The sequence below is a fragment of the Monodon monoceros genome, unplaced genomic scaffold, assembly GCF_005190385.1.
Source record: "Monodon monoceros isolate NGI ecotype Baffin Bay Population unplaced genomic scaffold, NGI_Narwhal_1 Super_Scaffold_21, whole genome shotgun sequence".
Taxonomy (NCBI): domain Eukaryota; kingdom Metazoa; phylum Chordata; class Mammalia; order Artiodactyla; family Monodontidae; genus Monodon; species Monodon monoceros.
This window is the reverse complement of record NW_021703778.1, coordinates 171,390,435-171,416,288: the sequence shown is the minus strand read 5'-3', so window position 1 is coordinate 171,416,288 and position 25,854 is coordinate 171,390,435. Positions and strand designations below refer to the sequence as shown.

The 25,854-nt window shown below is 43.3% G+C and overlaps 1 protein-coding gene across 1 annotated transcript in view; it reads left to right on the top strand.

The window, feature by feature from the left end:
- The first annotated feature begins 1,008 nt into the window (after positions 1-1,008).
- MOK (MOK protein kinase) overlaps positions 1,009-25,854 on the top strand; it is a 48,193-nt gene continuing 23,347 nt past the window's right edge. The window contains 1 exon segment of the mRNA XM_029238844.1: positions 1,009-1,207. Coding sequence (XP_029094677.1) covers positions 1,198-1,207 — 10 coding nt within the window. The 5' untranslated portion in view covers positions 1,009-1,197.

The window sequence follows — 25,854 nt, the reverse complement described above, 5'->3', positions numbered from 1 at the left end:
GCAGTGGTTAAGAATCTGCCTGCCAATGCAGGGGATACGGGTTCGAGCCCTGGTCAGGGAGGATCCCACATGCCACGGAGCAGCTAAGCCAGCGAGCCACAACTACTGAGCCTGGATGCCCCATCTACTGAAGCCCGTGCGCCTAGAGCCCATGCTCCGCAACCAGAGAAGCCACTGCAATGAGAAGCCCGTGCACCACAAGGAAGAGTAGCCCCCATTGTCCGCAACTAGACAAAGCCCGCGCGCAGCAACAAAGACCCAACACAGCCAAAGATAAATAAAATTTAAATTAATAAATTTAAAAAAAAGAAGCAATCTAGATGACCATCAGTAGGGGACAAGTTAAATAAGGGATGGTACAACCATGAACTAGTATAGCCATTAAATAAAATAATAAAGCTCTTTGGGTACTGGTAGGGGAAAATCTCCAAGTTAAAGGGTCAAGTAAAAAATACAAAACAGAGCAGAGTCTATACTATGCTACCGTTGGTGTAAGAAAAAGGGAATAAAAGATCTCATATAACATGAGATCTTTGGGGAGATCTACCCTATGGGGAGAGGAACTTCGGACAGAGGGGTGGGAGGGAGGATTTCCACTTTGTTGGCTCTGTTTTTGTTATTTTTGAATCTTGAATCATGTGAATGTATTACCTATTTTATATTAATATATTAAAGTTAGTGGATGTTCAATAGTAAGATGAGAACAATACCTGCAAAGAACAGGTATCAACTGACAATTATTTAGTGTGTCCCAGCCCAGTTAAAGCTCAAGGCTGTTGTCCAGGCATTAGGTCCCAAATCGCTAAATTCTCAGGACCGCTGCGGTGAGCGATCCCGGGGAAGGCCGTCTACACAATAATTTAGGCAGGGAACTGCCTGAAGCTACCGGGGATTGCTTAGCAACTAGAGGGAGGAGGCGGGCCGCAGTGCGCACGCGTACACGTAGGCCTGGCGGGCGCGGACAGGGCGTTTTGCGCACGCGCGGGCTAACGGCCTCGAGGAGTTCAGGGCCAGACGGTTGCTAGGGTGACAGGAATGCAACATGGCGGCCGGATCCTAAAGCTCTCCATCTAGGGACCACCGTGGAGGTCCTAGTTCGGGACCCTGCCTCAAAGGAGTGGAAGCCAAGGGCCACCCTTTCTGTCCCTTTCTTCTCCTTCCACTATCGGCCAGGGGTTGTCGCCGGCTTCCGCATCCATGATGAAGAGTTGAGTGGGCCTGGGGAGGGGCGGGACGAGAGGGAGAGTGGCGGCGGGACGGGGGCCGGCTTCCGCAGCCGCTCAGAGGGCGGTGGGAGGCACCGAGGGTGGGGACCCCAAACCTCCCTGGGCTGTTCGAAACCCCAGCCTGCTGGGGTAGCCCGAGGGGTTCGGGGCTGCTCTGGGGGCCGTGAGGGGTCCCACAGCGCCGACCCGAGTCCAGATGAGACTTATTTTGGTGCGAGGTTATGTTAGAGTCTGGGGAGATGACTGAAAAAAAAATTTTTTTTTAATTTTTTAAAAGGCTGGATTGAACCCGAGATTCTTTTCTTGAACTTTCGGCAGTAATGTAGTGAGCGGTTACTGTGTGGCTACCTGCCTTTTATTGACATTGGTTTAGTGGACAATTGAGAGGAAAGCTGGGCTGTGTATATTTTCTTTTATTATTATTTTTGGGTCAAGCAGTAGTGTTTTTATCGGAACTTCCTTATAGAAATTTTGAAACAACTCTTTAGTGAAAGAGTGTACTGGGAAGTTGTGAAATGAGGTAGGGGTAAGACATTTACCTGTGCTTCGATTTGTGGATTATGGACAATCCATGTGTAACAACTAGAACGGTCTTCTTTTTTTTTACATTACTTTACAGATATAATTGTCATTTACGCTTGTGAGCCAGAGGTGCAGAAAAATTCCGACCTCTCTTGCTGTGAAAAGATTAAATTATGTTAGGTGTAGTTATAATGTTTAATTTGCATTGTATTCTAATTGTCAGTTGGTAGTTGGTATATGGCATATACCAACATAAAGTGTGGACTTATATACACATATTTTTTACGGTATTCCTCTTTTCCTTCCCAACTATTTATTTTGAAAAATTTCGAATCTACAGAAAAGTTGCAAGAAGAGTACACTGCATATTCATACACCCTTCACCTAGGTGCACCATTTTGCCTTATGTTTGTGTGCCATCTCACTTGTGCTCTGGCATTTTCTTTCTCTCTGTCTCTCTCAATTATGTATTTATTTTCGCGGAACCTTTTGAGAGTAGTTGTAGATGTCATTACATTTCACCACTAATAATTCAGCAAGTATCCCCTAAGAAGAAGAACATTCTCCTACATAATCACAGTACAAATAACATGTTGATACAATGCTGTTATGTAATATGCAGTCTATATCTCACATTTTCCCAGTTATCCCAATAATATCCATTACAGGTGTTTTTATTTTTTCCAGGATCCCAGTCAAAAATCACAAATTGCACTTTGTTGCCATATCTTTTTGGTGTCCTTTAGCTGGCACAGTGTCTTGCCTTTTGTGTCTTTGATGACAACATTTTTCCAGAATCCAGGCCATGTGTTTTGCAGAATGTCCCACAATTTGGATTTGTCTGATAATTTCCTCATGATTAGCTTTATTTTTTTTTCTTTTTTCCTTTAACATCTTTATTGGAGTATAATTGCTTTACAATGTTGTGTTAGTTTCTGCTGTATAACAAAGTGAATCAGCTATATGCATATGTATATCCCCATATCCCCTCCCTCTTGCGTCTCCATCCCACCCTCCTTATCCCACTCCTCTAGGTGGTCGCAAAGTACTGAGCTGATCACCCAGTGCTATGCAGCTGCTTCCCGCTAGCTATCTATTTTGCATTTGGTAGTGTATATATGTCAGTGTTACTCTCTCACTTCGTCCCAGCTTACCCTTCCCCCTCCCCATGTCCTCAAGTCCATTCTCTACATCTGCGTCTTTATTCCTGTCCTGCCCCTAGGTTCTTTAGAACCTTTTGTGGTTTTTTTTGCGGTACGCGGGCCTCTCACTGCTGTGGCCCCTCCCGGCCATGGCTCACGGGCGCACGGGCGCAGCCGCTCCGCGGCATGTGGGATCTTCCCGGACTGGGGCACGAACCCGTGTCCCCTGCATCGGCAGGCGGACTCTCAACCACTGCGCCACCAGGGAAGCCCCCTTTTGTTTTTTTTTCAGATTCCATATGTATGTGTTAGCATACGGTATTTGTTTTTCTCTTTCTGACTTACTTCACTCTGTATAACAAACTCTAGGTCCATCCACCTCACTACAAATAAATCAATTTCATTTCCTTTTATGGCTGAGTAATATTCCATTGTATATATGTGCCACATCTTCTTTATCCATTCATCTGTTGATGGACATTTAGGCTTCCATGTTCTGGCTATTGTAAATAGAGCTGCAATGAACATTGTGGTACATGACTCTTTTTGAATTATGGTTTTCTGGGTCATATGGTAGTTCTATTTTTAGTTTTTTAAGGAACCTCCATACTGTTCTCCATAGTGGCTGTATCAATTTGCATTCCCACCAACAGTGCAAGAGGGTTCCCTTTTCTCCACACCCTCTCCAGCATTTATTGTTTGTAGATTTTTTGATGATGGCCATTCTGACTGGTGTGAGGTGATACCTCATTGTAGTTTTGATTTGCATTTCTCTAATGATTAGTGATGTTGAGCATCCTTTCATGTGTTTGTTGGCAATCTATATATCTTCTTTGGAGAAATGTCTATTTAGGTCTTCTGCCCATTTTTGGATTGGGTTGTTTGTTTGTTTGTTTGTTTGATATTGACCTGCATGAGCTGCTTGTATATTTTGGAGATTAATCCTTTGTCAATTGCTTCATTTGCAAATATTTTCTCCCATTCTGAGGTTGTCTTTTTGTCCTGTTTATGGTTTCCTTTGCTGTGCAAAAGCTTTTAAGTTTCATTAGGTCCCATTTGTTTGTTTTTATTTCCATTTCTCTAGGAGGTGGTTCAAAAAGGATCTTGCTGTGATTTATGTCATAGAGTGTTCTGCTACGTTTTCCTCTAAGAGTTTTATAGTGTCTGGCCCTACATTTAGGTCTTTAATCCATTTTGAGTTTATTTTTGTGTATGGTGTTAGGAAGTGTTCTAATTTCATTCTTTTACATGTAGCTGTCCAGTTTTCCCAGCACCACGTATTGAAGAGGCAGTCTTTCCTCCATTGTATACTCTTGCATCCTTTATCAAAGATAAGGTGACCATCTGTGTGTGGGTTTATCTCTGGGCTTTCTATCCTGTTCCACTGATCTATATTTCTGTTTTTGTGCCAATACCATACTGTCTTGATTACTGTAGCTTTGTAGTGTAGTCTGAAGTCCAGGAGCGTGATTCCTCCAGCTCCGTCTTTCTTTCTCAAGACTGCTTTGGCTATTCGGGGTCTTTTGTGTTTCCATACAAATTGTGAAATTTTTTGTTCTAGTTCTGTGAAAAATGCCATTGGTAGTTTGATAGGGATTGTGTAGATTGCTTTGGATAGTGTAGTCATTTTCACAATGTTGATTCTTCCAATCCAAAACATGGTATATCTCTCCATCTGTTTGTATCATCTTTAATTTCTTTCATCAGTGTCTTATAGTTTTCTGCTAACAGGTCTTTTATCTCCTTAGGTAGGTTTATTCCTAGGTATTTTATTCTTTTTGTTGCAGAGGTAAATGGGAGTGTTTCCTTAATTTCTCTTTCAGATTTTTCCTCATTAATGTATAGGAATGCAAGAGATTTCTATGCATTAATCTTGTATCCTGCTACTCTACCAGATTCATTGATTAGCTCTAGTAGTTTCCTGGTAGCATCTTCAGGATTCTCTATGTATAGTATCATACCCTCTGCACACAGTGACAGCTTTACTTCTTCTTTTCTGATTTGGATTCCTTTTATTCCTTTTTCTTCTCTGACTGCTGTGGCTAAAACTTCCAAAACTATGTTGAGTAATAGTGGTGAGAGTGGGCAACCTTGTCTTGTTCCTGATCTTAGAGGAAATGGCTTCTGTTTTTCACCATTGAGAACGATGTTGGTTGTGGGTTTGTCATATATGGTCTTTATTATGTTGAAGTAGGTTCCCTCTATGCCTACTTTCTGGAGAGTTTTGGGGGTTTTTTAATACATTTATTTATTTATTTATGGCTGCATTGGGTCTTCGTTGCTGGGCATGGGCTTTCTCTAGTTGTGGCAGGTGGGGGTGACTCTTCATCACAGTGCACGGGCTTGTCACTGTAGTGGCTTCTATTATTGCAGAGCATGGGATCTAGGTGCACAGGCTTCAGTAGTTGTGGCACACCGGCTCAGTAGTTTGGCTCATGGGCTCTAGAGTGCAGGCTCAATAATTCTGGCACATGGGCTTAGTTGCTCCACGGCACGTGGGATCTTCCTGGACCAGGGCTCGAACCTGTGTCCCGTGTGTTGGCAGGCGGATTCTTAACCACTGTGCCACCAGGGAAGTCCCTGGAGAGTTTTCATCATAAATGGGTGTTGAATTTTGTCAAAAGCTTTTTCTGCATCTATTGAGATGATGATATGGTTTTTATCCTTCATTTTGTTAATATGGTGTATCACATTGATTGATTTGCGTATATTGAAGAATCCTTGCATTCCTGGGATAAACCCCACTTGATCGTGGTGTATGATCCTTTTAATGTGCTGTTGGATTCTGTTTGCTAGTATTTTGTTGAGGATTTTTGCATCTGTGTTCATCAGAGATATTGGCCTGTAGTTTTCTTTTTTTGTGACGTCTTTGTCTGGTTTTGGTATCAGGGTGATGGTGGCCTCCTAGAATGAGTTTAGGAGTGTTCCTCCCTGTGCTATATTTTGGAAGAGTTTGAGAAGGATAGGTGTTAGCTCTTCTCTAAATGTTTGATAGAATTTGCCTGTGAAGCCATCTGGTCCTGGGCTTTTGTTTGTTGGAAGATTTTTTTTTTTTTTTTTTTGGGGTACGCGGGCCTCTCACTGTTGTGGCCTCTCCTGTTGCAGAGCACAGGCTCCGGACGCGCAGGCTCAGCGGCCATGGCTCATGGTCCCAGCCGCTCCGCGGCATGTGGAATCTTCCCGGACCGGGGCACGAACCCGTGTCCCCTGCATCGGCAGGAGGACTCTCAACCACTGCGCCACCAGGGAAGCCCTGTTGGAAGATTTTTAATCACATTTTCAATTTCAGTGCTTGTGATTGGTCTGTTTATATTTTCTGTTTCTTCCTGGTTCAGTCTCGGAAGGTTGTGCTTTTCTAAGAATTTGTCCATTTCTTCCAGGTTGTCCATTTTATTGACATAGAGTTGCTTGTAGTAATCTCTCATGACCCTTTGTATTTCTTCAATGTCAGTTGTTACTTCTCCTTTTTTATTTCTAATTCTGTTGATTTGAGTCTTCTCCCTTTTTTTCTTGATGAGTCTGGCTAATGGTTTATCAATTTTGTTTATCTTCTCAAAGAACCAGCTTTTAGTTTTATTGATCTTTGCTATTTTTTCCTTCATTTCTTTTTCATTTATTTCTGACCTGATCTTTATAATTTCTTTTCTTCTGCTAACCTTGGGTGTTTTTGATCTTCTTTCTCTAATTGCTTTAGGTGCTTTAGGTGTTGTTTATGTGAGATTTTTCTTGTTTCTTGAGGTAGGATTGTATTGCTATAAACTTCCCTCTTAGAACTGCTTTTGCTGCATCCCATAGGTTTTGGGTCGTTGTGGTTTCATTGTCATTTGTTTCTAGGTATTTTTTTATTCCCTCAGTGATCTCTTGATTAGTTAGTAGCATATTGTTTAGCTTCCATGTGTTTGTATTTTTTACAGTTTTTCTTCTGTAAGTGATATCTAGTCTCATAGTGTTGTGGTCAGAAAAGATACTTGATATGATTTCAATTTTCTTAAATTTACAAAGGCTTGCTTTGTGACCCAAAATATGGTCTATCCTGGAGAATGTTCCATGAGCACTTGAGAAGAAGGTGTACTCTGTTGTTTTTGGATGGAATGTCCTATAAATATCAATTAAGTCCATCTTGTTCAATGTGTCATTTAAAGTTTTTGTTTCCTTATTTACTTTCATTTTGGATGATCTGTCCATTGGTGAAAGTGGGGTGTTAAAGTCCCCTACTATTATTGTGTTACTGTCGATTTCCCCTTTTATGGCTATTAGCATTTGCTTTATGTGTTGAGGTGCTCCTGTGTTGGGTGCATAAATATTTACAGTTGTTATATCTTCTTCTTGGATTGATCCCTTGATCATTATGTAGTGTTCTTCTTTGTCTCTTGTAATAGTCTTTTTTGTTTTTTGTGGGTTTTTTTTTTTTGCGATACACGGGCCTCTCACTGTTGTGGCCTCTCCCGTTGCAGAGCACAGGCTCCGGACGCGCAGGCTCAGTGGCCATGGCTCATGGGCCTAGCCGATCTGCGGCATGTGGGATCTTCCCAGACTGGGGCACGAACCCGTGTCCCCTGCATCGGCAGGCAGACTCTCCACCACTGTGCCACCAGGGAAGCCCTAGTCTTTGTTTTAAAGTCTATTTTGTCTGCTACGAGGCTTGCTACTCCAGCTTTCTTTTGATTTCCATTTGAATGGAATATCTTTTTCCATCCCCTCACTTTCAGTCTGTATGTGCCCTAGGTCTGAAGTGAGTCTCTTGTAGACAGCATATGTACAGGTCTTGTTTTTGTATCCATTCAGCCAGTCTGTCTTTTGGTTGGAGCATTTACATTTAAGGTAATTATCGATATGTATGTTCCTATTACCATTTTCTTAATTGTTTTGGGTTTGTTATTGTAGGTCTTTTCCTTCTCTTGTGTTTCCTGCCTAGAGAAGTTCCTTTAGCATTGTTGTAAAGCTGGTTTGGTGGTGCTAAGTTCTCTTAACTTTTGCTTATCTGTAAAGGTTTTAATTTCTCCATTGAATCTGAATAAGATCCTTGCTGGGTAGAGTAATCTTGGTTGTAGGTTTTTCCCTTTCATCACTTTAAATATGTCCTGCCACTCCCTTCTGGCTTGCAGAGTTTCTGCTGAAAAATCAGCTGTTAACCTTATGGGGATTCCCTTGTATGTTATTTTTTGCTTTTCCCTTGCTGCTTTTAATATTTTTTCTTTGCATTTAATTTTTGATAGTTTTATTAATATGTGTCTCGGTGTGTTTCTCTTTGGGCTTATCCTGTATGGTACTCTCTGTGCATCGTGGACTTGATTGACTATTTCCTTTCCCATGTTAGGGAAGTTTTCAACTATAATCTCTTCAAATAGTTTCTCAGTCCCTTTCTTTTTCTTTTCTTCTTCTGGGACCCCTATAATTCAAATGTTGGTGCATTTAATGTTGTCCCAGAGGTCGCTTAGGCTGTCTTCATTTCTTTTCATTCTTTTTTCTTTATTCTGTTCCACAGCAGTGAATTCCACCATTCTGTCTTCCAGGTCACTTCTCCGTTCTTCTGCCTGAGTTATTCTGCTATTGATTCCTTCTAGAGTATTTTTAATATCAGTAATTGTGTTGTTCATCATTGTTTGCTCTTTAGTTCTTCTAGATCCTTGTTAAATGTTTCTTGTATTTTCTCCATTCTGTTTCCGAGATTTTGGATCATCTTTACTATCAGTACTCTGAATTCTTTTTCAGGTAGGTTGCCTATTTCATTTTCATTTATTTGGTCTTGTAGGTTTTTACCTTGCTCCTTCATCTGTAACGTATTTTTTTGTGTTTCATTTTATTTTCTTTGATGGGTGGCACTCTCTTCCTGTCTTACTGGTTGTTTGCCCTGAGACATCCAGCACTGGAGTTTGCAGGCAGTTGGTTAGAGCCAGGTCTTGGTGCTGAGATGAGGACCTCCGGGAGGCCCACTCTGATTAATATTCCCTGGGGTCTGAGGTTCTCTGTTAGTCCAGCGGTTTGGACTTGGAGGTCCCACCACAGGAGGTCAGGCCTGACGTCCGGCCTGGGAGCCAAGATCTCACAAGCATGTTACTAAGGTAGATGTTTGAAGGTAGCAGCGACGGTCCTTGTGCCCTAGGAAGCAAACAGCTAGTGGTTGTGACTCGTGCTAGGCTCGGAGGACAAGGTTTGCATGACAGCCATGAGCACTTCCGGTTTTCTAAACCTCATGATTAGCTTTAGCTTAAATATTTTTGTCAGGAATATGTCAGAGATGAAGTCGTGTCCCTGTCACTGTGTCCCATCTAGAGTGTCCGATGTCAGCGTGTCTTAGTTTTGTTGAAGCTAGGTTTGATCATTTGATCGTTCCGTTTATTCACCTTTGCCTCTTAGACGCTTCATGCTTCTCTTCCTAGAGTCAACCACTCTTACCAGTTTCCTGTCTGTCTATATATATGTGTGTATGCGTAAATTATTGTGTATCTAGCCTCTTTTAAAAATACTGATGTTAGCACTTATATATATACACACATGTATATATATACATTAATATATATGTTAACATTTGCATTTTATGATTTATATCCTTTAAACTTCTGGGGTTTTAAAAATATATATTAGATATTACTTGATATGTTCTTTTAGATGGCCATTTTGGTAGTTTTAATTACTTGGTTTAGTGATGCATCTTTATTCTCCCTTCTTTCTACCTTAAAATCCAGTCTGAGAACTGGTGTAACCTATTGTCCTTCAGGTTTAAGTCCTGATCATTAAATACTGAACAAATAGTTAACAGTGGAGAGAATATTCCAGAACAGAAAGTCACAGACACAGAGTCTTGGAATTAGAATGAACAGGAAGAGTGTGTAATGGTGAAATTGGACTTGTAGCTTGAGGTCATTGAGTGGGGCTGGGAGTGCTAGATTATCATGCTGGTCTTTATTTTGCGGTTTTCTAGATGTATTTTCTTTTTTTTTAATTTTAATTTTATTTATTTTTTTCGCTGTGCTGGGTCTTTGTTGCTGCACACGGGTTTTTCTCTAGTTGTGGAGAGTGGGGACTACTCTTCGTTGTTGCACGGACTTCTCATTGCAGTGGCTTCTCTTGTTGTGGAGCATGGGCTCTAGGCGCACGGGCTTCAGTAGTTGTGGCACATGGGCTCAGTAGTTGGGGCTTGCGGGCTCTAGAGCACAGGCTCAGTAGTTGTGCTGCGTGGGCTTTGTTGCCCCACAGCATGTGGGATCTTCCCAGACCATGGCTCAAACCCGTGTCCCCTGCATTGGCAGGCGGATTCTTAACCACTGCATCACCAGGGAAGCCCCTAGATGTATTTTCTTATTTGTTTTCCAGGCAATGACCGAGTGCTTGGGGACATATTGATCATTCTGTGGATTATTCCTGACCACCTCTTTTTTGCTTTGCATCATTTGCAGTAGTAGGGACCAAGGAGTAACACAGCTTAGTTGCTAAGAGTGTGGGCTTTGGAGCCAGGCAGACAAGGTATCCTCTGGCAGGTTACCGACCTTTCTTTTCTTATGCTGATTTTTCTTCATCATTCTGGTTTTCTGTTGCTGTGTAACAAATTACCCCAACTTGGTGGCTTACAATAACAATCATTATTCTCTCCTATGGTTCTGTGAGTTGCCTGGACCCAACGAGGCAGGTTTCACTTGGAGTCTCTCATGTGGTTGCAGTTAGATGGTGGCTGGAGCTGGAGTCATCTCAAAAGTTTCCTCACTCAAGTGTCTGGTGGTTGATGCTGGCTATCAGCTGGGACCCCAGCATGGGCTGTCAGCCAGAACATAACACTCAGAATCTCCATGTGTCTTGGGCCTCCTCACAGTATGGCAGCTGTGTTCTGAGAATGAGCATCCCGAGAGTTTGAGGTGGAAGCAGCATTACGTTCTCTGATCTAGCCTCAGAAGTGGCATAATGTTACTTCTGCATCCCTCAGATTTGAGAGGAGAGAACATAGATCCCACCTCTTGATGGAGGAGTGACAAAGACACATAGTAAGATGAGCATGTGGCATGGGATAGCTAGAGGCTGCCATCTTTGGAAAATAAAACCTTCCACACTCATCTTTAAACAGGCATAATAATACTTATTTTATAGGATTGTTTCAAAGTTAAATGAGATAATCTACGTAAAACTTACAGCATAGTGTCTGGTACATGGTAAAATGTGAATGAGTTATCATTTGCTATCCCAGTGGATGGCAGGCAAGGATGTAAAAGGGGAAAGAATGGCAAACATCAGTCAGATCCTTACTTTGAAAAAACTTACCCTTACCTAATCTAATGGGAGTATCAATTTTTTTCCTGTCTGTACTTTTTAATGGATTATTCAAAATGTATCTATAAAAAGAGAAAAAACTACATGTTCTGAAGGCGGTAACAGTTTGCTATTATATCACAGAGAGAGTTTTAAAAATTATCTGTTGTAATTGCAGTGAGGTTTAAGCTTTCTGTCCCTCATAATGTAACTGAGCAGGACCCTATGGAGCCTTCCCAGAACAGACCCCTCCCCCATGTCCTCTGCTTTAGCTCCGCTCTGAAGTACCCAGATAAGAGTATCTGATTCACATTTCCTGAGTTGTTTTACAGGTGCTAAAACCACCACCAAGTGGGAGAAATTAACTACTTGATGACCATAAACAAATAGCTCCCAGACCTACTGGTGCCTAAGGATTGATAATGTTAACCCCTGTGACATCACCCTGTTACATCACCATCAACCAATCAGAGAACTGTGCATGAGCTGATCACATACCCTGGGACGCCTCTCCCTCACTGGGCCTTTAAAAATGCTTTGCTGAGGGACTTTCCTGGTGGTCCAGTGGTTGGGACTCCACGCTCCCAATGCAGGGGGCTCGGGTTTTATCCCTGAAGGGAACTAGATCCCACATGCTGCAACTAAGAGCCTGCATGCCGCAACTAAAAATACCACACATGACAAGGAAGATCCCGCATGCTGCAACTAAGACCCGGTGCAGACAAATCAAAATAAATAAATAAATAAATATATAGAAATTTAAAAAAAAAAATTTTTTTTTAAATGCTTTGCTGTGCATTTAAACCCATTGGAGAGTTCAGGTATTTTAAGCACTAGCTCTCCTGGACTCCTTATCTAGCGTCCTACAATAAATGCTGTGCTTTCCTTGACCACAACCTGGTGTCAATAGACTGGCTTTACTGCGAACTGGCGAGGGGACCCAAGTTTGGTTCGGTAACAATTTATGTCAGTACTTTTATAGAATCAAAGTTGCAAGGTACTTCACATAATGTTGTTCCATGCTCTCCTTCCTAGTGTGCATATCACCTTCTGTTTTATAAATAGATGCATCAACTAGCAACTTTTTCTCTTTAAATAAAACAAAATTAAGGAAAAATGATCGTAGCTTTGTGATAAATTCAAGCAGTGAAAGGTTTTAAATTAGTCTCAGGACCCTTCCCTACTGGGCAGAGTCCGTCCTGGTTAACATTTTCTTAGATGTACGTCCATACATTTTCTGTGCATATTGTGTGTGGGTGTGTGTGTGTATATGTAGGTATTTGTTCTAAAATTAGACGTGATTATATTAGATATGTTGTACTGTAGCCTCTTAGGACGATGCTTCAGTGAGGATGTTTGAACATAGACCTTTGAGTAATTCATGTTTATCAGTGGTGTACATTGATTGGGTTAAAGGGTGCAGTTTAAATTTTAAAGTCTAAGTTTTTTCTTTTAAGTATAATTGACCTACAGCACTATGCTAGCTCCAGATGCACAGCATAGTGATTCAGTGTTTCTGCACACTACAAAATGATCACCATTTTTATGAGTTTATGAATACTTTTACATCCTTTTGTGTTTTCACTATGTTTGGTAATTCAGGTCACAATTTTCCACACTACAGCAAGTCATTAATTGGGCACAGCCTTCTTTATTGAAGGTTCCTGACCTTGTTTTAGTGATTTGGTTTGAATTACTTAATCTCTCAGGGAGAGTGGGAATTACAAGCTGAATCCTCTTCCTTTTAAACTCTAGTTGAGGGTTATACTCACTAATTAACCTCCCTCAATTCTTTTCACCCCTCCACTGGTGAAGCCCCATCGTTCTGATGCTTATCACCTGCCTTGATTAAAATCTTTAGAAGCAGTGTTTGAATACAAATATTTGGATTTGGGTGTGACAGGTTTAGAATTTCACAAAAAATGAATCTGAACTCCATTTTCATGCTTTAAATAAGGCTTAAATTCCACTTAAACAAGCCTTGGTTTGGTAAAAATGAATAGAATCTTAATTAATATGAACGGACCTATTTATCCTCCTTGTTCTATCTACCCTGTTTTAAAAAGTATTAATTTTGTTAGGTCTTGACCCTTGAGTTTGTCTTTTATTATTTTTTTAATATTTACTTGTTTGGCCACACTGGGTCTTAGTTGCGGCATGTGGGATCTAGTTCCCTAACCAGGGATTGAACCTGGGCGCCTTGCATTGGGAGCACGGAGTCTTAACCACTGGACCACAAGGGAAGTCCCTCTCTACCCTTGTCATATAGCTATGTTATTTAAACTTTTCTTTGTCCTTGCGTCTGGGTGATTTTCTGGTTGGTTTGTTTTTTAGTGATTGTTTACTCTCTCTATTCCCGTTGATGTGGGGCAGGATTGTTTTTGCTAGCATAGCTCTATATCCTTCACAGCTTTGTGTTGTGCTTTGTGTTCATCTTAATGTTTCTTATCTAACAGTAAAGGCCTGTGAAAATATGCGACATCCTGTTGGAGAGAATAGGAAGATACTTTTCCTAAGTAAGTGTTTTCTCATAGGGGTGTTTCTCTTTTTCTCTTCCCTGCCTTTCATCCTTGTTACACCCAGACCCTTTGTCTATTAGAAGACCATGGAGGAAACAAGTAATTCTTTATCCCCCGCGGCTATCTCCAGGGCCATGGGTTCCAATTATTGCTGGCTGGTCATGATGGTCTGGAGCCAGCTTGGAATGCTGGCGCACACTTGGAGTTTGTACTTAAACCACTTTAAAATGCAGAGTTGGGAATTCCCTGGTGGTCCAGCGGTCAGGACTCGGCACTTTCACTGCTGTGGCCCGGGTTCAATCCCTGGTCGGTGACTAAGATCCTGCAAGCTGTGGGGCTTGGCCTAAATAAATAAAGTGCAGAGTTGACTTTTTTTTTTTAAAGCAAGTCTGCATGTATATGTATTTGTATGATCACTACCATCCTTTTTTCACTTAATATTAAATTATGGGTGAACAATTTCTTATATTGTTAAATGTTATTTGAAAGCATCATTAAAAAATTTATTTTATTAAAGTATAGTTGATTTACAATGTTGTGTTGATTTTTACTGTACAGCAAAGTGATTCAGTTATACATGTATATTTTTTTTTTGGGGGGGGGGGCGGTGCGCGGGCCTCTCACTGTTGTGGCCTCTTCCGTTGCGGAGCACAGGCTCCGGACGCGCAGGCTCAGCGGCCATGGCTCACGGGCCCAGCCGCTCCGCGGCATGTGGGATCTTCCCGGACCGGGGCACGAACCCGTGTCCCCTGCATCGGCAGGCAGACTCTCAACCACTGTGCCACCAGGGAAGCCCACATGTATATTCTTTTCTTATTCTTTACCATTATGGTTTATCACAGGATATTGAATATAGTTCCCTGTGCTATACAGTAGGACCTTGCTAATCCCAAATTCCCCATCCATCTCTCCCCCACCCCCTCCCCTTGGTAACCACAAATCTGTTTCCTATTTGTTGTTTTTTTTTTAAGATGTTGGGGGTAGGAAGTTATTAATTTACTTATTTATTTTTTTTGGCTGTGTTGGGTCTTCATTTCTGTACGAGGGCTTTCTCTAGTTGTGGCAAGTGGGGGCCACTCTTCATTGCGGTGCGCGGGCCTCTCACTATCGCGGCCTCTCTTGTTGTGGAGCATAGGCTCCAGACGCGCAGGCTCAGTAGTTGTGGCTCATGGGCCCAGTTGCTCCGCAGCACGTGGGATCCTCCCAGACCAGGGCTCGAACCCGCGTCCCCTGCATTAGCAGGCAGATTCTCAACCACTGTGCCACCAGGGAAGCCCGAGCCTTTTTTTTTTATAGATAATTTCATTGTGTCATATTTTAGATTCCACATATAAGTGAAATCATATGGTATTTGTATTTCCCTTTCTGACTTACTTCACTTAGTATGATAATCTCTAGGTCCATCCATTTGCTGCAAATGGCATTATTTCATTCTTTTTTATGGCTGAGTAGTATTCCATTGTTTATAGGTACCACGTCTTCTTTATCCATTCATCTGTCGATGGACATTTAGGTTGTTTCCATGTCTTGACTATTGTGAATAGTGCTGCTATGAACATAGGGGTGCATGTATATTTCCGAGTTAACATTTTCCCCAGATATATGCATGGGAGTGGGATTGCTGGATCACATGGTAACTCTATTTTTAGTTCTTTGAGGAACCTCCAAACTGTTCTCCATGGTGGCTGCACCAACTTACATTCCCACCAGCAGTGTAGGAGGGTTCCTTTTTCTCCACACCCTCTCCAGCTTTTATTATTATTATTATTATTTTAAATCTTTATTTATTTAGTTTATTTATTTGGCTGTTCCGAGTCTTAGTTGCGGCATGCGGGATCTTTTAGTTGCGGCATGAGGGATATTTTAGTTGCAGCAGGCAGCATCCCTGACCAGGGATCAAACCTGGGCCCCCTGCATTGGGAGCGTGGAGTCTTAACCACTGGACCACCAGGGAATTCTCATTTACCAATTTTTAAGTGTATTGTGGAATAAGGATCTAACTTGAATTTTTAAATGTGAAATCTCCAGATTAATCAGCTTTATTGAGGTATAATTTGCACCCAATAAAATTCACCTATTTTAAGAGTATAGTTTGATGAGTTTTGGCAAATATAGACAGTAGTGTCTCCACAGTCAAGATAGAACCTTTGGGAATTCCCTGGCGGTCCAGTGGTTAGGGCTCTGTGCTTTCACTGCCGAGGGCCCAGGTTCAAATCCTGATAAGGGACCTGAGATCTAGCAAGCTGCATCGTGTGGCCAAAAAAAAAAAAAAAAACCCAGAAAAACAAAAACAAGATATAGAACCTTTCTGTCACCCCCAGAAGTTGTCTTGTGCTCCTTTGCAGTCAGCCCCCTCTCCCTACTCCAGAGATCATTATTCCACTCCCAGCTGGAGCTGTGCTTTCTCTGCTCCTCACACCGAAGAATGTGTCCCTATGTCATTGGCAGTGGGGTTCCCAGATTCTGCTTTTGTCATGGACCTTGTCAGCTGAGCCAGTTACTTTGGAAAGGATCTGTTACCGTGGTCACTGCTCTTATAAGTACATTTGTGTGACTTTATCTGTGTCTCCTGGGCAGTGTTCTGCTCAGGGAAGACAGCAGTGGCAGCGTGGTTGGGAAATGCTTCTGGGGTCAGACTCCCTGTGTTTAAAGCCTACTGCTTATTGATGTGACCTTGGGCAGGCTACCTGACCTCTCAGTGCCTTAGTTCCTCGTTTGTAAGATGGGTTAATGGGATGCCTACTGCATGGGATTTTTGAGATGACTAAGTGAAAAATGGTGCCTGGTACCTAGTGTTCAGATCTTGGTGTTTAATAAATATCTTTTTCCGAGAGAAGGAGCCAGGGCTCCTTGGTGAAGCGGCTTATCCTAGGACTGAAGCAGGAAATGCATAAGATTTTGTAGTGCTAGAAAGTAAAGTACTGAAAAAGAAACAAACCCCTTATTGATGGGAGCATGTCAAAGGGACAAAGGAGCCAACTGAAAGAGCTCCCTAAGGCCAAAGCTGGAACAATTTAAAGCAACAAGATAAAGTAGTATTAGATTATCCCAAAGTATAAAATAAATATCCATGGATCCATACTAATATTAATGAAAACATATTCTAAAAGACAGTTTGGAGACTTCCCTCGTGGTGCAGTGGTTAAGAATCCGCCTGCCAATGCAGGAGACACGGGTTCGAGCCCTGGTCCAGGAAGATCCCACATGCCGCGGAGCAACTAAGCCCGTGCGCCACAACTACTGAGCCTGCGCTCTAGAGCCCATGAGCCACAACTACTGAAGCCCGTGCACCTAGAGCCCGTGCTCCACAAGAGAAGCCACCGCAATGAGAAGCCTGCGCACCGCCACGAAAGAGTAGCCCCCGCTCGCCGCAACTAGAGAAAACCCCGCGCGCAGCAACGAAGATCCAACGCAGCCAAAAATAAATAAATAAATTTATAAAAGAGGACTATGAAGTTAATTTAAATAGCATCCTTCCAGTCGTTTTATTCTTCTTACCCTTCTAATCTCACTGTTACATTTATGTGGCTGGTCTGATCTGGGAAAGGAGGTAACCTAAGGGACAAGAGTTCTCTCTCACTGTGATCAGAAATACCCAATATTTAAAGACAGATGAATAAAAAAGTGTTGGTTGCCAATTAGTCAATAGTAATAACTTTGTGATTCAGTTGTCAGCAAAGTTCCCCCTGCAGTATATGTCCAGGGTATTATAGCAATATTAGATTATGGGGCATGTGACCTGACATTTCCTTTTTGATTCATTTGTTGAGTATGTACAGGGCACGAAAGAGAATAGATAGTAGACTTTGCCTTTAAGAGGCTTATGGCCCTATGGAGAGAAGGTGCAAAGCAGACCATGAGCAAGTCTGTGACAGAGGACAGGGTACATACAGAAGGTGGAAAAACATCTGCTCTAACGCCTACCTACCGGGTTGGTCCTGGGGGATTAGAATCTACAGCACCATGTACTCAATTTTGGACACCGTGTACTCATTAATTTGGCCTTTAATATTATCTAAACAGGAGCGTGGCTCTCTCCCCTGCCTCTCTCTTTTTTTAAAAAATATTTATTTATTTATTTACTTATTTTTGGCTGTGTTGGGCCTTCGTTTCTGTGCGAGGGCTTTCTCGAGTTGCGGCAAGCGGGGGCCATTCTTCATCGCGGTGCGCGGGCCTCTCACTATCGCGGCCTCTCTTGTTGCGGAGCACAGGCTCCAGACGCGCAGGCTCAGTAGTTGTGGCTCACGGGCCTAGTTGCTCTACGGCATGTGGGATCTTCCCAGACCAGGGATCGAACCCGTGTCCCCTGCATTGGCAGGCGGATTCTCAACCACTGCGCCACCAGGGAAGCCCCTCCCCTGCCTCTCTGGGGGCATGGGAACACACTCTAAGTCCTCAGTGTGAGGGATTGTGTCTTACTGATCTTTGTGTCTTCAGTGCATGGCACAGTGCATAGCTGATGCTAATAAATCTTTATTGACACCCACAATGATGTAGTCATACCACCAGGGATGTTTAATTCATTTAGGCTGAAGTACAGCATAAATTGCGTTGGGGGGGGCGGGTCCCAAGATGACCCCTTGGTTCCATGATTTGCTCGGAGGACTCACAGGACTCAGGATATGCTCATACTCATGGCTGCGACGTACTCCAATGAGAGGGTACAGAGCGAGATGAGCAGAGAAAGGGACATGGGGCAAAGTCTGGAGGAAACGAGACACAAGCTGCCAAGAGTCCTCTCCCAGCGGAGTCACACAGGACGGACGCGCTTAGTTCTTCCAACAGCAAACTGTGACAACACGTGTGAAATATTTTCTATAAGGGCAGCTCATTAGAGCCCCAGTGCCCAGGATTTTTATTGGGCGCTGGTAACGTAGGCACCCTCTGCCCAGAACATAGCAAATCCCAGCTCCCAGGAGGAAAGCAGATTCAGCGTAAACCCCATTTCTCGCTCCGACGGTGTGAGTCGGAGTGGGTCACTCTTATTGTGCAGGGGCTGGTGGAAACCCTGCCCAAGGGCCAACCTTGCAAGCAGACGGAGAGCGGTCTTAGGCCTGCCATGTGAGCTCTTTTCTGCACAGTAATAGACTGTGTCTCCTTTCAGGGAAATTTCTGGGCATTCCAGTCTAGTCCATCCAAGAGAAGGGAAAGGGTTGGTGTTGTTTTAACAAGCAGCAGCTCTTCCCTGGCTATTGCTTGACGAGTGAGAGTGGGGTTAGGCAGCTCAGGGTGGGTCTTCTCGAGGGCAGGAGGATGTATGACTCAGTAAAAGGGTCCAGCTGGTTGAATTTTCCCGCAGAATTTCAAGTTTGGAGGCTCCTTGAGAAATTGGTCAAAGTTGTTTTGTAAAGTTCCAAACTGGACAGATTAGTGGTAAGCCACAGGGCCTGTATTTTGTTCAGTTTGTTTTGAAGAAGCTTTTCGGGAGATTCACCCAAGAATCTTACTTGTCTTGTTTCCAGGACTTACTGCGCAGGTTACCTGTTTTAGAGAGGCTCTGGGATTCAGTTTAAGCTGTGGTTGTCAAGCAAGTTACAGCTTCTGAGTTTTATCAGCAGGGATCTGACACTTCAGTCCTGAAGACTCCACCAGGGCTGAGCCCTGCCTTGCTCTAGCCAACTTCTCTTAGAGGGCGAGCGGGGAGGACTGTAAAACTGGCAGAATAGCTCTGAAATCCTGCCTTGCTGGGAACTAGATCAGTTAATTTTTTATTCAGGGAAGACGTGGTTAAGAGGGATTCTGCTAGCTTAGTTTAAAGGTCTTCAGTCTGCGGGCATAGAGCAGCGCTGGGGTATTAACTGGTATTCTTGGGAGACATGTCTGCTTGCACACAGCACACCCCTCCTGTGTGCTGCTTGGTGCCCTGGAGACACACTGCCTTTTCAGAGAGAAGGACTGAGGTCTGTAGTCAAACGTGTTTCTCTTTATTTAGCCCTGCATTTCCTAGATTTATTTGCTCATAGAACCCCCTTTTGTGGAATACCCATTAGTGTTTGGGGGGTACTAGTGTTTTGAGGAACTCAATTCAGAAAATGCTAGTCTAGAGATTCAGCACCCTCAGGTGGTTTTCCCTGCTGATGACGTGCAGAGAGGCCCCTCCCGGTGTGATGGCCCACCCTCTTCTCACACAAAGCACAGGCGATCACGAGGCTTGGCTTCCATCGCAGTGTTTGCTGAGGGCTGTGGCTTGTAGTGTACAGATTTCCTTACTTATGAATGGAATGGTCTTAGTACTAAAATCATATTCCATTGCCCCAAGCATTCTTTGTTTCTGCTGTTGTTTTTGTGTGTTTCTTTGTCTTGGTGCAATGTAGTTTATCTCCAACTCTTGTTAGTTGCCAGGACTAAGAAATGTTAGTGCTGGGGCTGGCAGTCCTTCCCAGAGGGTTTTCACTTAGGACAAAGGAGCCGCCTGGGAAATAGGATGGAGACCTGTTGCAGGGAACCAGAAGAGGCTCTCTGAAGCTAACCATGGCAGAGGATAACCAGTCTCCCCGTTGGGGGGGGTCTGTTGAAGAATATACGTGGCCCCTAAACTTTGTTCTCATTCAAGAGGTTGTTTTAGTCTGCTTCAGTTGTGAAGACCAGTAAGTCAGACTACAGTTCACAATATGGAAGTGTATTATAATTATAACAGTCGATTAAGGGTGAGCTTGAGAACAGGAACACTCTAGAGCAGGAAGGCCTGGCCCTCCTGGGAACCAGAACCGTGGTGAAAGCAGCTCCTTGTTGGGTCTCAGCAGTGGGAATTTGTGGATGTGATTATTCCGACACTAATATGATCTGAATCTGTTTTTCTTTGGGCCTTTCCTTGAATATACTCTTTATTGTATATCTTTTCTGTTCCTCATACTTCCTGCTTATTCCTAACTTTGGCTTGCTTTTTTTCTTCCGATTTTTAAATATTGGAGTATAACATACATCCAGAAAACTGCACGGATTACAAGTACAGGTTGGTGAATTTTCAGAAAGTGAACCTGCTTGTGTAACCTGCTCCAGGATCAAGGAACAGAGCGTTACCTGTGTCCTGGAGGTCCCCAGGGTAACCGCTGCTCTGACGCGGGCACCACAGATTTGTTTGTTTTAACAGCTGTATTGAGATACGATTTACATACTGTAAAGTTCACCCAGTTAAAGGATACAGTTCAGTGAGGTTAGGTGCTTTTACTGAGGGCTGCAGCCACCACCATCATCTGTTAAAACACTTTCATCCCCAAAAGAAATTAGCATCGGTTCCCCGTTTCCCCCAGACCCCACCCACCCTAGGCAACCACTAATCTACTTCCGTGTCCGTGGATTTGCCTCTTCTGGACATTTCATGTAAATGGCCTTTTGCGCTTGGCTGCTTTTACTTAGCGTAACGTTTTCAGGGTTCATCCATGTGTCTGTGGCTGAGTAACAGTCCATTGTATGGATAGACCATATTTTGTTTATCCGTTCATTAGCTGATGGACATTTGTGTTGTTTCCACCTTTGGCTATTATGAATAATGCTTCCGTGAACATATGTGTACAGGTTATTGTTTGGACATATGTTTTCATTTTTCTTGAGTATATACCTAGGAGTGGAATTCTGAGTCATGTGGGACTCCATTTAATATCTTGAACTGCTAAACTGTTTTCCACAGTGGCTGCACCATTTTGCATTTCCACCAGCAATGTGTGAGAGTTCTCACTTATCCATATCCTCAGCAATACTTGTTATTATCTATCTTTTTGAGTCTAGCCATTCTAGTGGGTGTGAAGTGGTGTCTTACGTTTTTGTTGTTTTTAATTTTCTTGTCAATTCTTTATATCTCATAAATTGCCACTTTCTTTACGATGATATTATATAAAAATAAATATACTTAGCTTTTAATCTCAAATGCCATTTTCCTTAAAGGAATCACAAAGAAAATCTCTCTCACCCTTTAAAAATTGTTTTTAATTACTTTAAAAAATTAATACATGGGCTTCCCTGGTGACGCAGTGGTTGAGAGTCCACCTGCCGATGCAGGGGACGCGGGTTCGTGCCCCGGTCCGGGAAGATCCCACATGCCGCAGAGCGGCTGGGCCCGTGGGCCATGGCCGCTGAGCCTGTGTGTCCGGAGCCTGTGGTCCACAACGGGAGAGGCCACAGCAGTGAGAGACCCGCGTACCGCAAATAAAATAAAATAAAATAAAATAAAAATTAAAAAAATAAAAAATCCATATACAAAGTGTAACACAAAAAGAAGCACAGATTTATATATAGTGAAAAGTGAGTCTCTCTTCCGTTCCTGCCCTCCCACCCATCTAGACCCTCCCCCGCAAGGTAACCACTGTGGCACTTTCTTGTGCTCCTTCTGTGTATAGGTTAGCATAAATGTGTGAGTGTTGTGTGTATAAGTTTTTTATTGCTGCTATAACAAATTGTGACAAACTCAGCGGCTTAAAACCACACAACTTAAACGACTCTCCCTGGACTGAGATCAAGTTGCTGGCAGGTGGCGTCCCTTCTGGGGGCTCCAGGGGAGAATCTGTTTCCTGGTCTTGTCCAGCTTCCAGAGGCCACCTGTGCTCCTTGACTTGTAGCCTCTCCTCCGTCTGCAAAGCGTCACATCTTCCCGTCCGTCCTCCGTCTGCAAAGCGTCACATCTTCCCGTCTGTCCTCCGTCTGCAAAGCGTCATGTCTTCACATCTGTCTCTGATTCTGTTTCCTCTGCCTCCTTCTGCCACTGATGAGCTAGCTCCCTGTGGCTGACGCATTGTGCCCACCCAGTAAATCCAAGATCATACCCTTGTTTTAAGGCCGTCTCCTCAGCAGTCTTAGCCGTTAACTCTCTCTTGCTGCGCAGCCTGACATTCACAGGCTCCAGGGATTAGAACATGGACATTGTTGGGCGCCGTCATACTGCCTGATACAGTGTGTAAACTGTTTTGAAAGCAATGTTAACACGGTTTACACACCGTTCTTTCATTTGTCTTTTTCATTTAATACTATATCTTGAAAGGATGTTCCCTGTCAGAAGCTAAAGAGCTGCCTTACCCCTCTTTATCTGCCATATAATAGTCGTTTGTATGGCTTTTTCATAATTTAGTTAACCATTTTTCGGGTGTTTCTTGAGGTGCTAGACTTTTTAATTTTATGTAGTCAAATAAATCAGCCTCTTCTGAGTGACTTCTTACCTCGTTATGCTTAGAAAGGCTTTTTCCTTTAGTGAAAAAAATGAATGTTTTCCTTAGATTAAAAAAGATATCCGTTACATTCTATGTTAAATTTCTGGGGCTGCTGCAACACTTTGTCACAAATTTGGTGGCTTAATACAACAGAAATTTCTTCTCTCCAGTTCTGTAGGCAGAAGCCTGAAATCAAGGTGTGGGCGGGGCCACGCTCCCTCCGAGGCCGCCAGGGCAGGACCCCTCCTTCCACCCCCCACCCCGACCCCCCGGTGGCTCCGGGCGTCCCTTGGCTTGTGGCCGCGTCCCTCCAGTCTCTGCCCCTGTGTTCACACGGGCTCCTCTTCTATGTCTGCATGTGTGTGTCTCTCTTATTTTGTTGTCGTAAAAATCACATAACGTGAGATCTACCCTCTTAATAAATTTTTAAGTGTATAGTATTGTTAACTGTGTGCACATTGTTGTACTACAAATCTCTACAACTTTTTTATCTTGCATGACTGAAACTCGGTACCCATTCAGTAACAACTCCCCATTTCCCCCTCCCACCAGCCCCTGGAGCCACCATTCTACTTTCTCTGTGTGTCTCTTATAAGGACCCTTGCCATTGGACTTAGGACCCACCCAGAGAGTCTAGGACGTTCTCGTTTCAAGCGCCTTAACTTAATCACACCTGCAAAGACCTTATTTCCAAATAAGGTCACATTCACAGGTTCTGGGGCTTAGGACAAGGACATGTCGTTTTGGGGACCACCATTCAACACACTTCACACTCTCAGTGCTTTTATTTTCCTCCCTAGAAATCATCTTTGGAAAATAAATTTTTGTGTAAAGCTTTTTTTTTTTTTTTTTTTTTTTTTGCGGTACGCGGGCCTCTCACCGCTGTGGCCTCTCCCGTTGCGGAGCACAGGCTCCAGACGCGCAGGCTCAGCGGCCATGGCTCACGAGCCCAGCCGCTCTGCGGCATGTGGTACCTTCCCTGACCGGGGCACGAACCCGTGTCCCCTGCATCGGCAGGCGGACTCTCAACCACTGCGCCACCAGGGAAGCCCTGTGTAAAGCTTTAAGAATTATTTTCTTCAAACCTTCTCTTCAGGAGTTGTTGGGCATCTACCATATGCACAGCAGTTACAGGTTCTTCTTTCTTCCTGTGACAGTTACTACAGACTGGTAGTGGTATACAGTATTTTGAATGGTAATAACATGGTTAGATGCTGTTTTTGGGGAAAAGTAGTTTTTCCAATTTCTACAAATATGTGATTACAAATAGGATTTTCTTATTTTGCATGGCCTGAATCTAGTATATATGAAAATGTACACTGAAATTGTTATTTTTTAGTAAGATTAAAAAGCGACATTAGGGGGCTTCCCTGGTGGCGCAGTGGTTGAGAGTCTGCCTGCTGATGCAGGGGACACGGGTTCAAGCCCTGGTCTGGGAAGATCCCACATGCCATGGAGCGACTGGGCCCGTGGGCCACAACTACTAAGCCTGCGCGTCCAGAGCCTGTGCTCCACAACAAGAGAGGCCACGATAGTGAGAGGCCCGCGCACCACGATGAAGAGTGGCCCCCGCTTGCCACAACTGGAGAAAGCCCTTGCACAGAAACGAAGACCCAACACAGCCAAAAATAAATAAATAATAATTAAAAATGAATATCTGCTAAAAAAAAAGAAAAAAAATTGGCATTAGGGACTTCCCTGGTGGCTCAGTGGTTAAGAATCCGCCTGCCAATGCAGGGGACACGGGTTTGAGCCCTGGTCCGGGAAGATCCCACATACCGCGGAGCAAATAAGGCCGTGCGCCACAACTACTGAGCCTGCGCTGTAGAGCCCGTGCTGTGCAACAAGAGAAACCACAGCAATGAGAAGCCCACGCACTACAACAAAGAGTAGCCCCTGCTCGCCGCAACTAGAGAAAGCCTGCACGCAGCAACGAAGACCCAACACAGCCAAAAAAGAAGAAAAAAAAACAGCATTAAAATCAATATTACCTATATATGAATTTTTATAAGAGTAATACCATACCAAGTACCCTGTATCAGCAAAACTGGTTAATTAATGTAGGTATTAAACTGTAATGAACCATTGGGTAAACAATTTGCCTCAGGCCCTGAGCTTCCCTGCGTGTTCTTGCTGGGTGTGCCAGATGGCAAGGGCTATCCATCTTGTTTACTGCTTGTTGAAAAAGTGCTGGGCCATTGGCCCTAGATTCCTCTCCTGTAAAGCAATCCACTGCGTGTGCAGGTGTCACCTGGGCCCATCCTGTCACCCCTGTGGGACTTCGGGGCAACGGGAACCAATGCTAATATGCTGATGCTCATATATGTTGCTGTACTATGAGAAATGAAGTCCTTTGTCGCTGACCCAAGAGGCTGTGTCTTCTGCCAGCATCCATGAAACAGTGGCAGGCTAAGATAGTAACTTACAAGTGGGATAAAATCTCAGACAAATATAAACAAGTGAAATCTTGCAAATACAAATTCTGAAAAGTCTACTGTTCTATATGTTTTGTAAATTATGACATTTATTTATATATTAGTATGTTAGGATAATGCTTACTAGGTGCTGTTATGGTTAAACCCCCAATTCTCATGGCCTTTATACCAGAAAGGTATTTCTCTTGTTCGTATGAATGTCCTACGTGGGTATTCCTGTTTGAGAGTCTTTCCTGGTGGCTTTTCCACCATCTTTATGTCATGACTCCCAAGGTCTCCTGGAGGTCATTTCTGTTCTGGCTAGTCACAAGGGGACATTGACAAGGAGGATCCTGGAGGAGGTTTTGCCCTTTTCTTTTAACTTTTCATCATGGAAACTTTTAAGCATGCCAGAAGTAGAGAAATTAGTAGAGTGAATGCTCTTGTGTATCTGTTACCTAGTTTCAACAGTGATCAACATTTTGTCATTTTTACCCCCATCACTTTTTTTTCCTGGAGTCTTTATTTTTTATTGTTGTTTTTTAAATAAAATAGTACTTTCATTATGGAATATACCTGACTTAGATAGTGAAATACCTCCAACCTTATCCCTCAGAGCAGCCACAAACTCGTGTGTGTGTGTGTGTGTGTGTGTG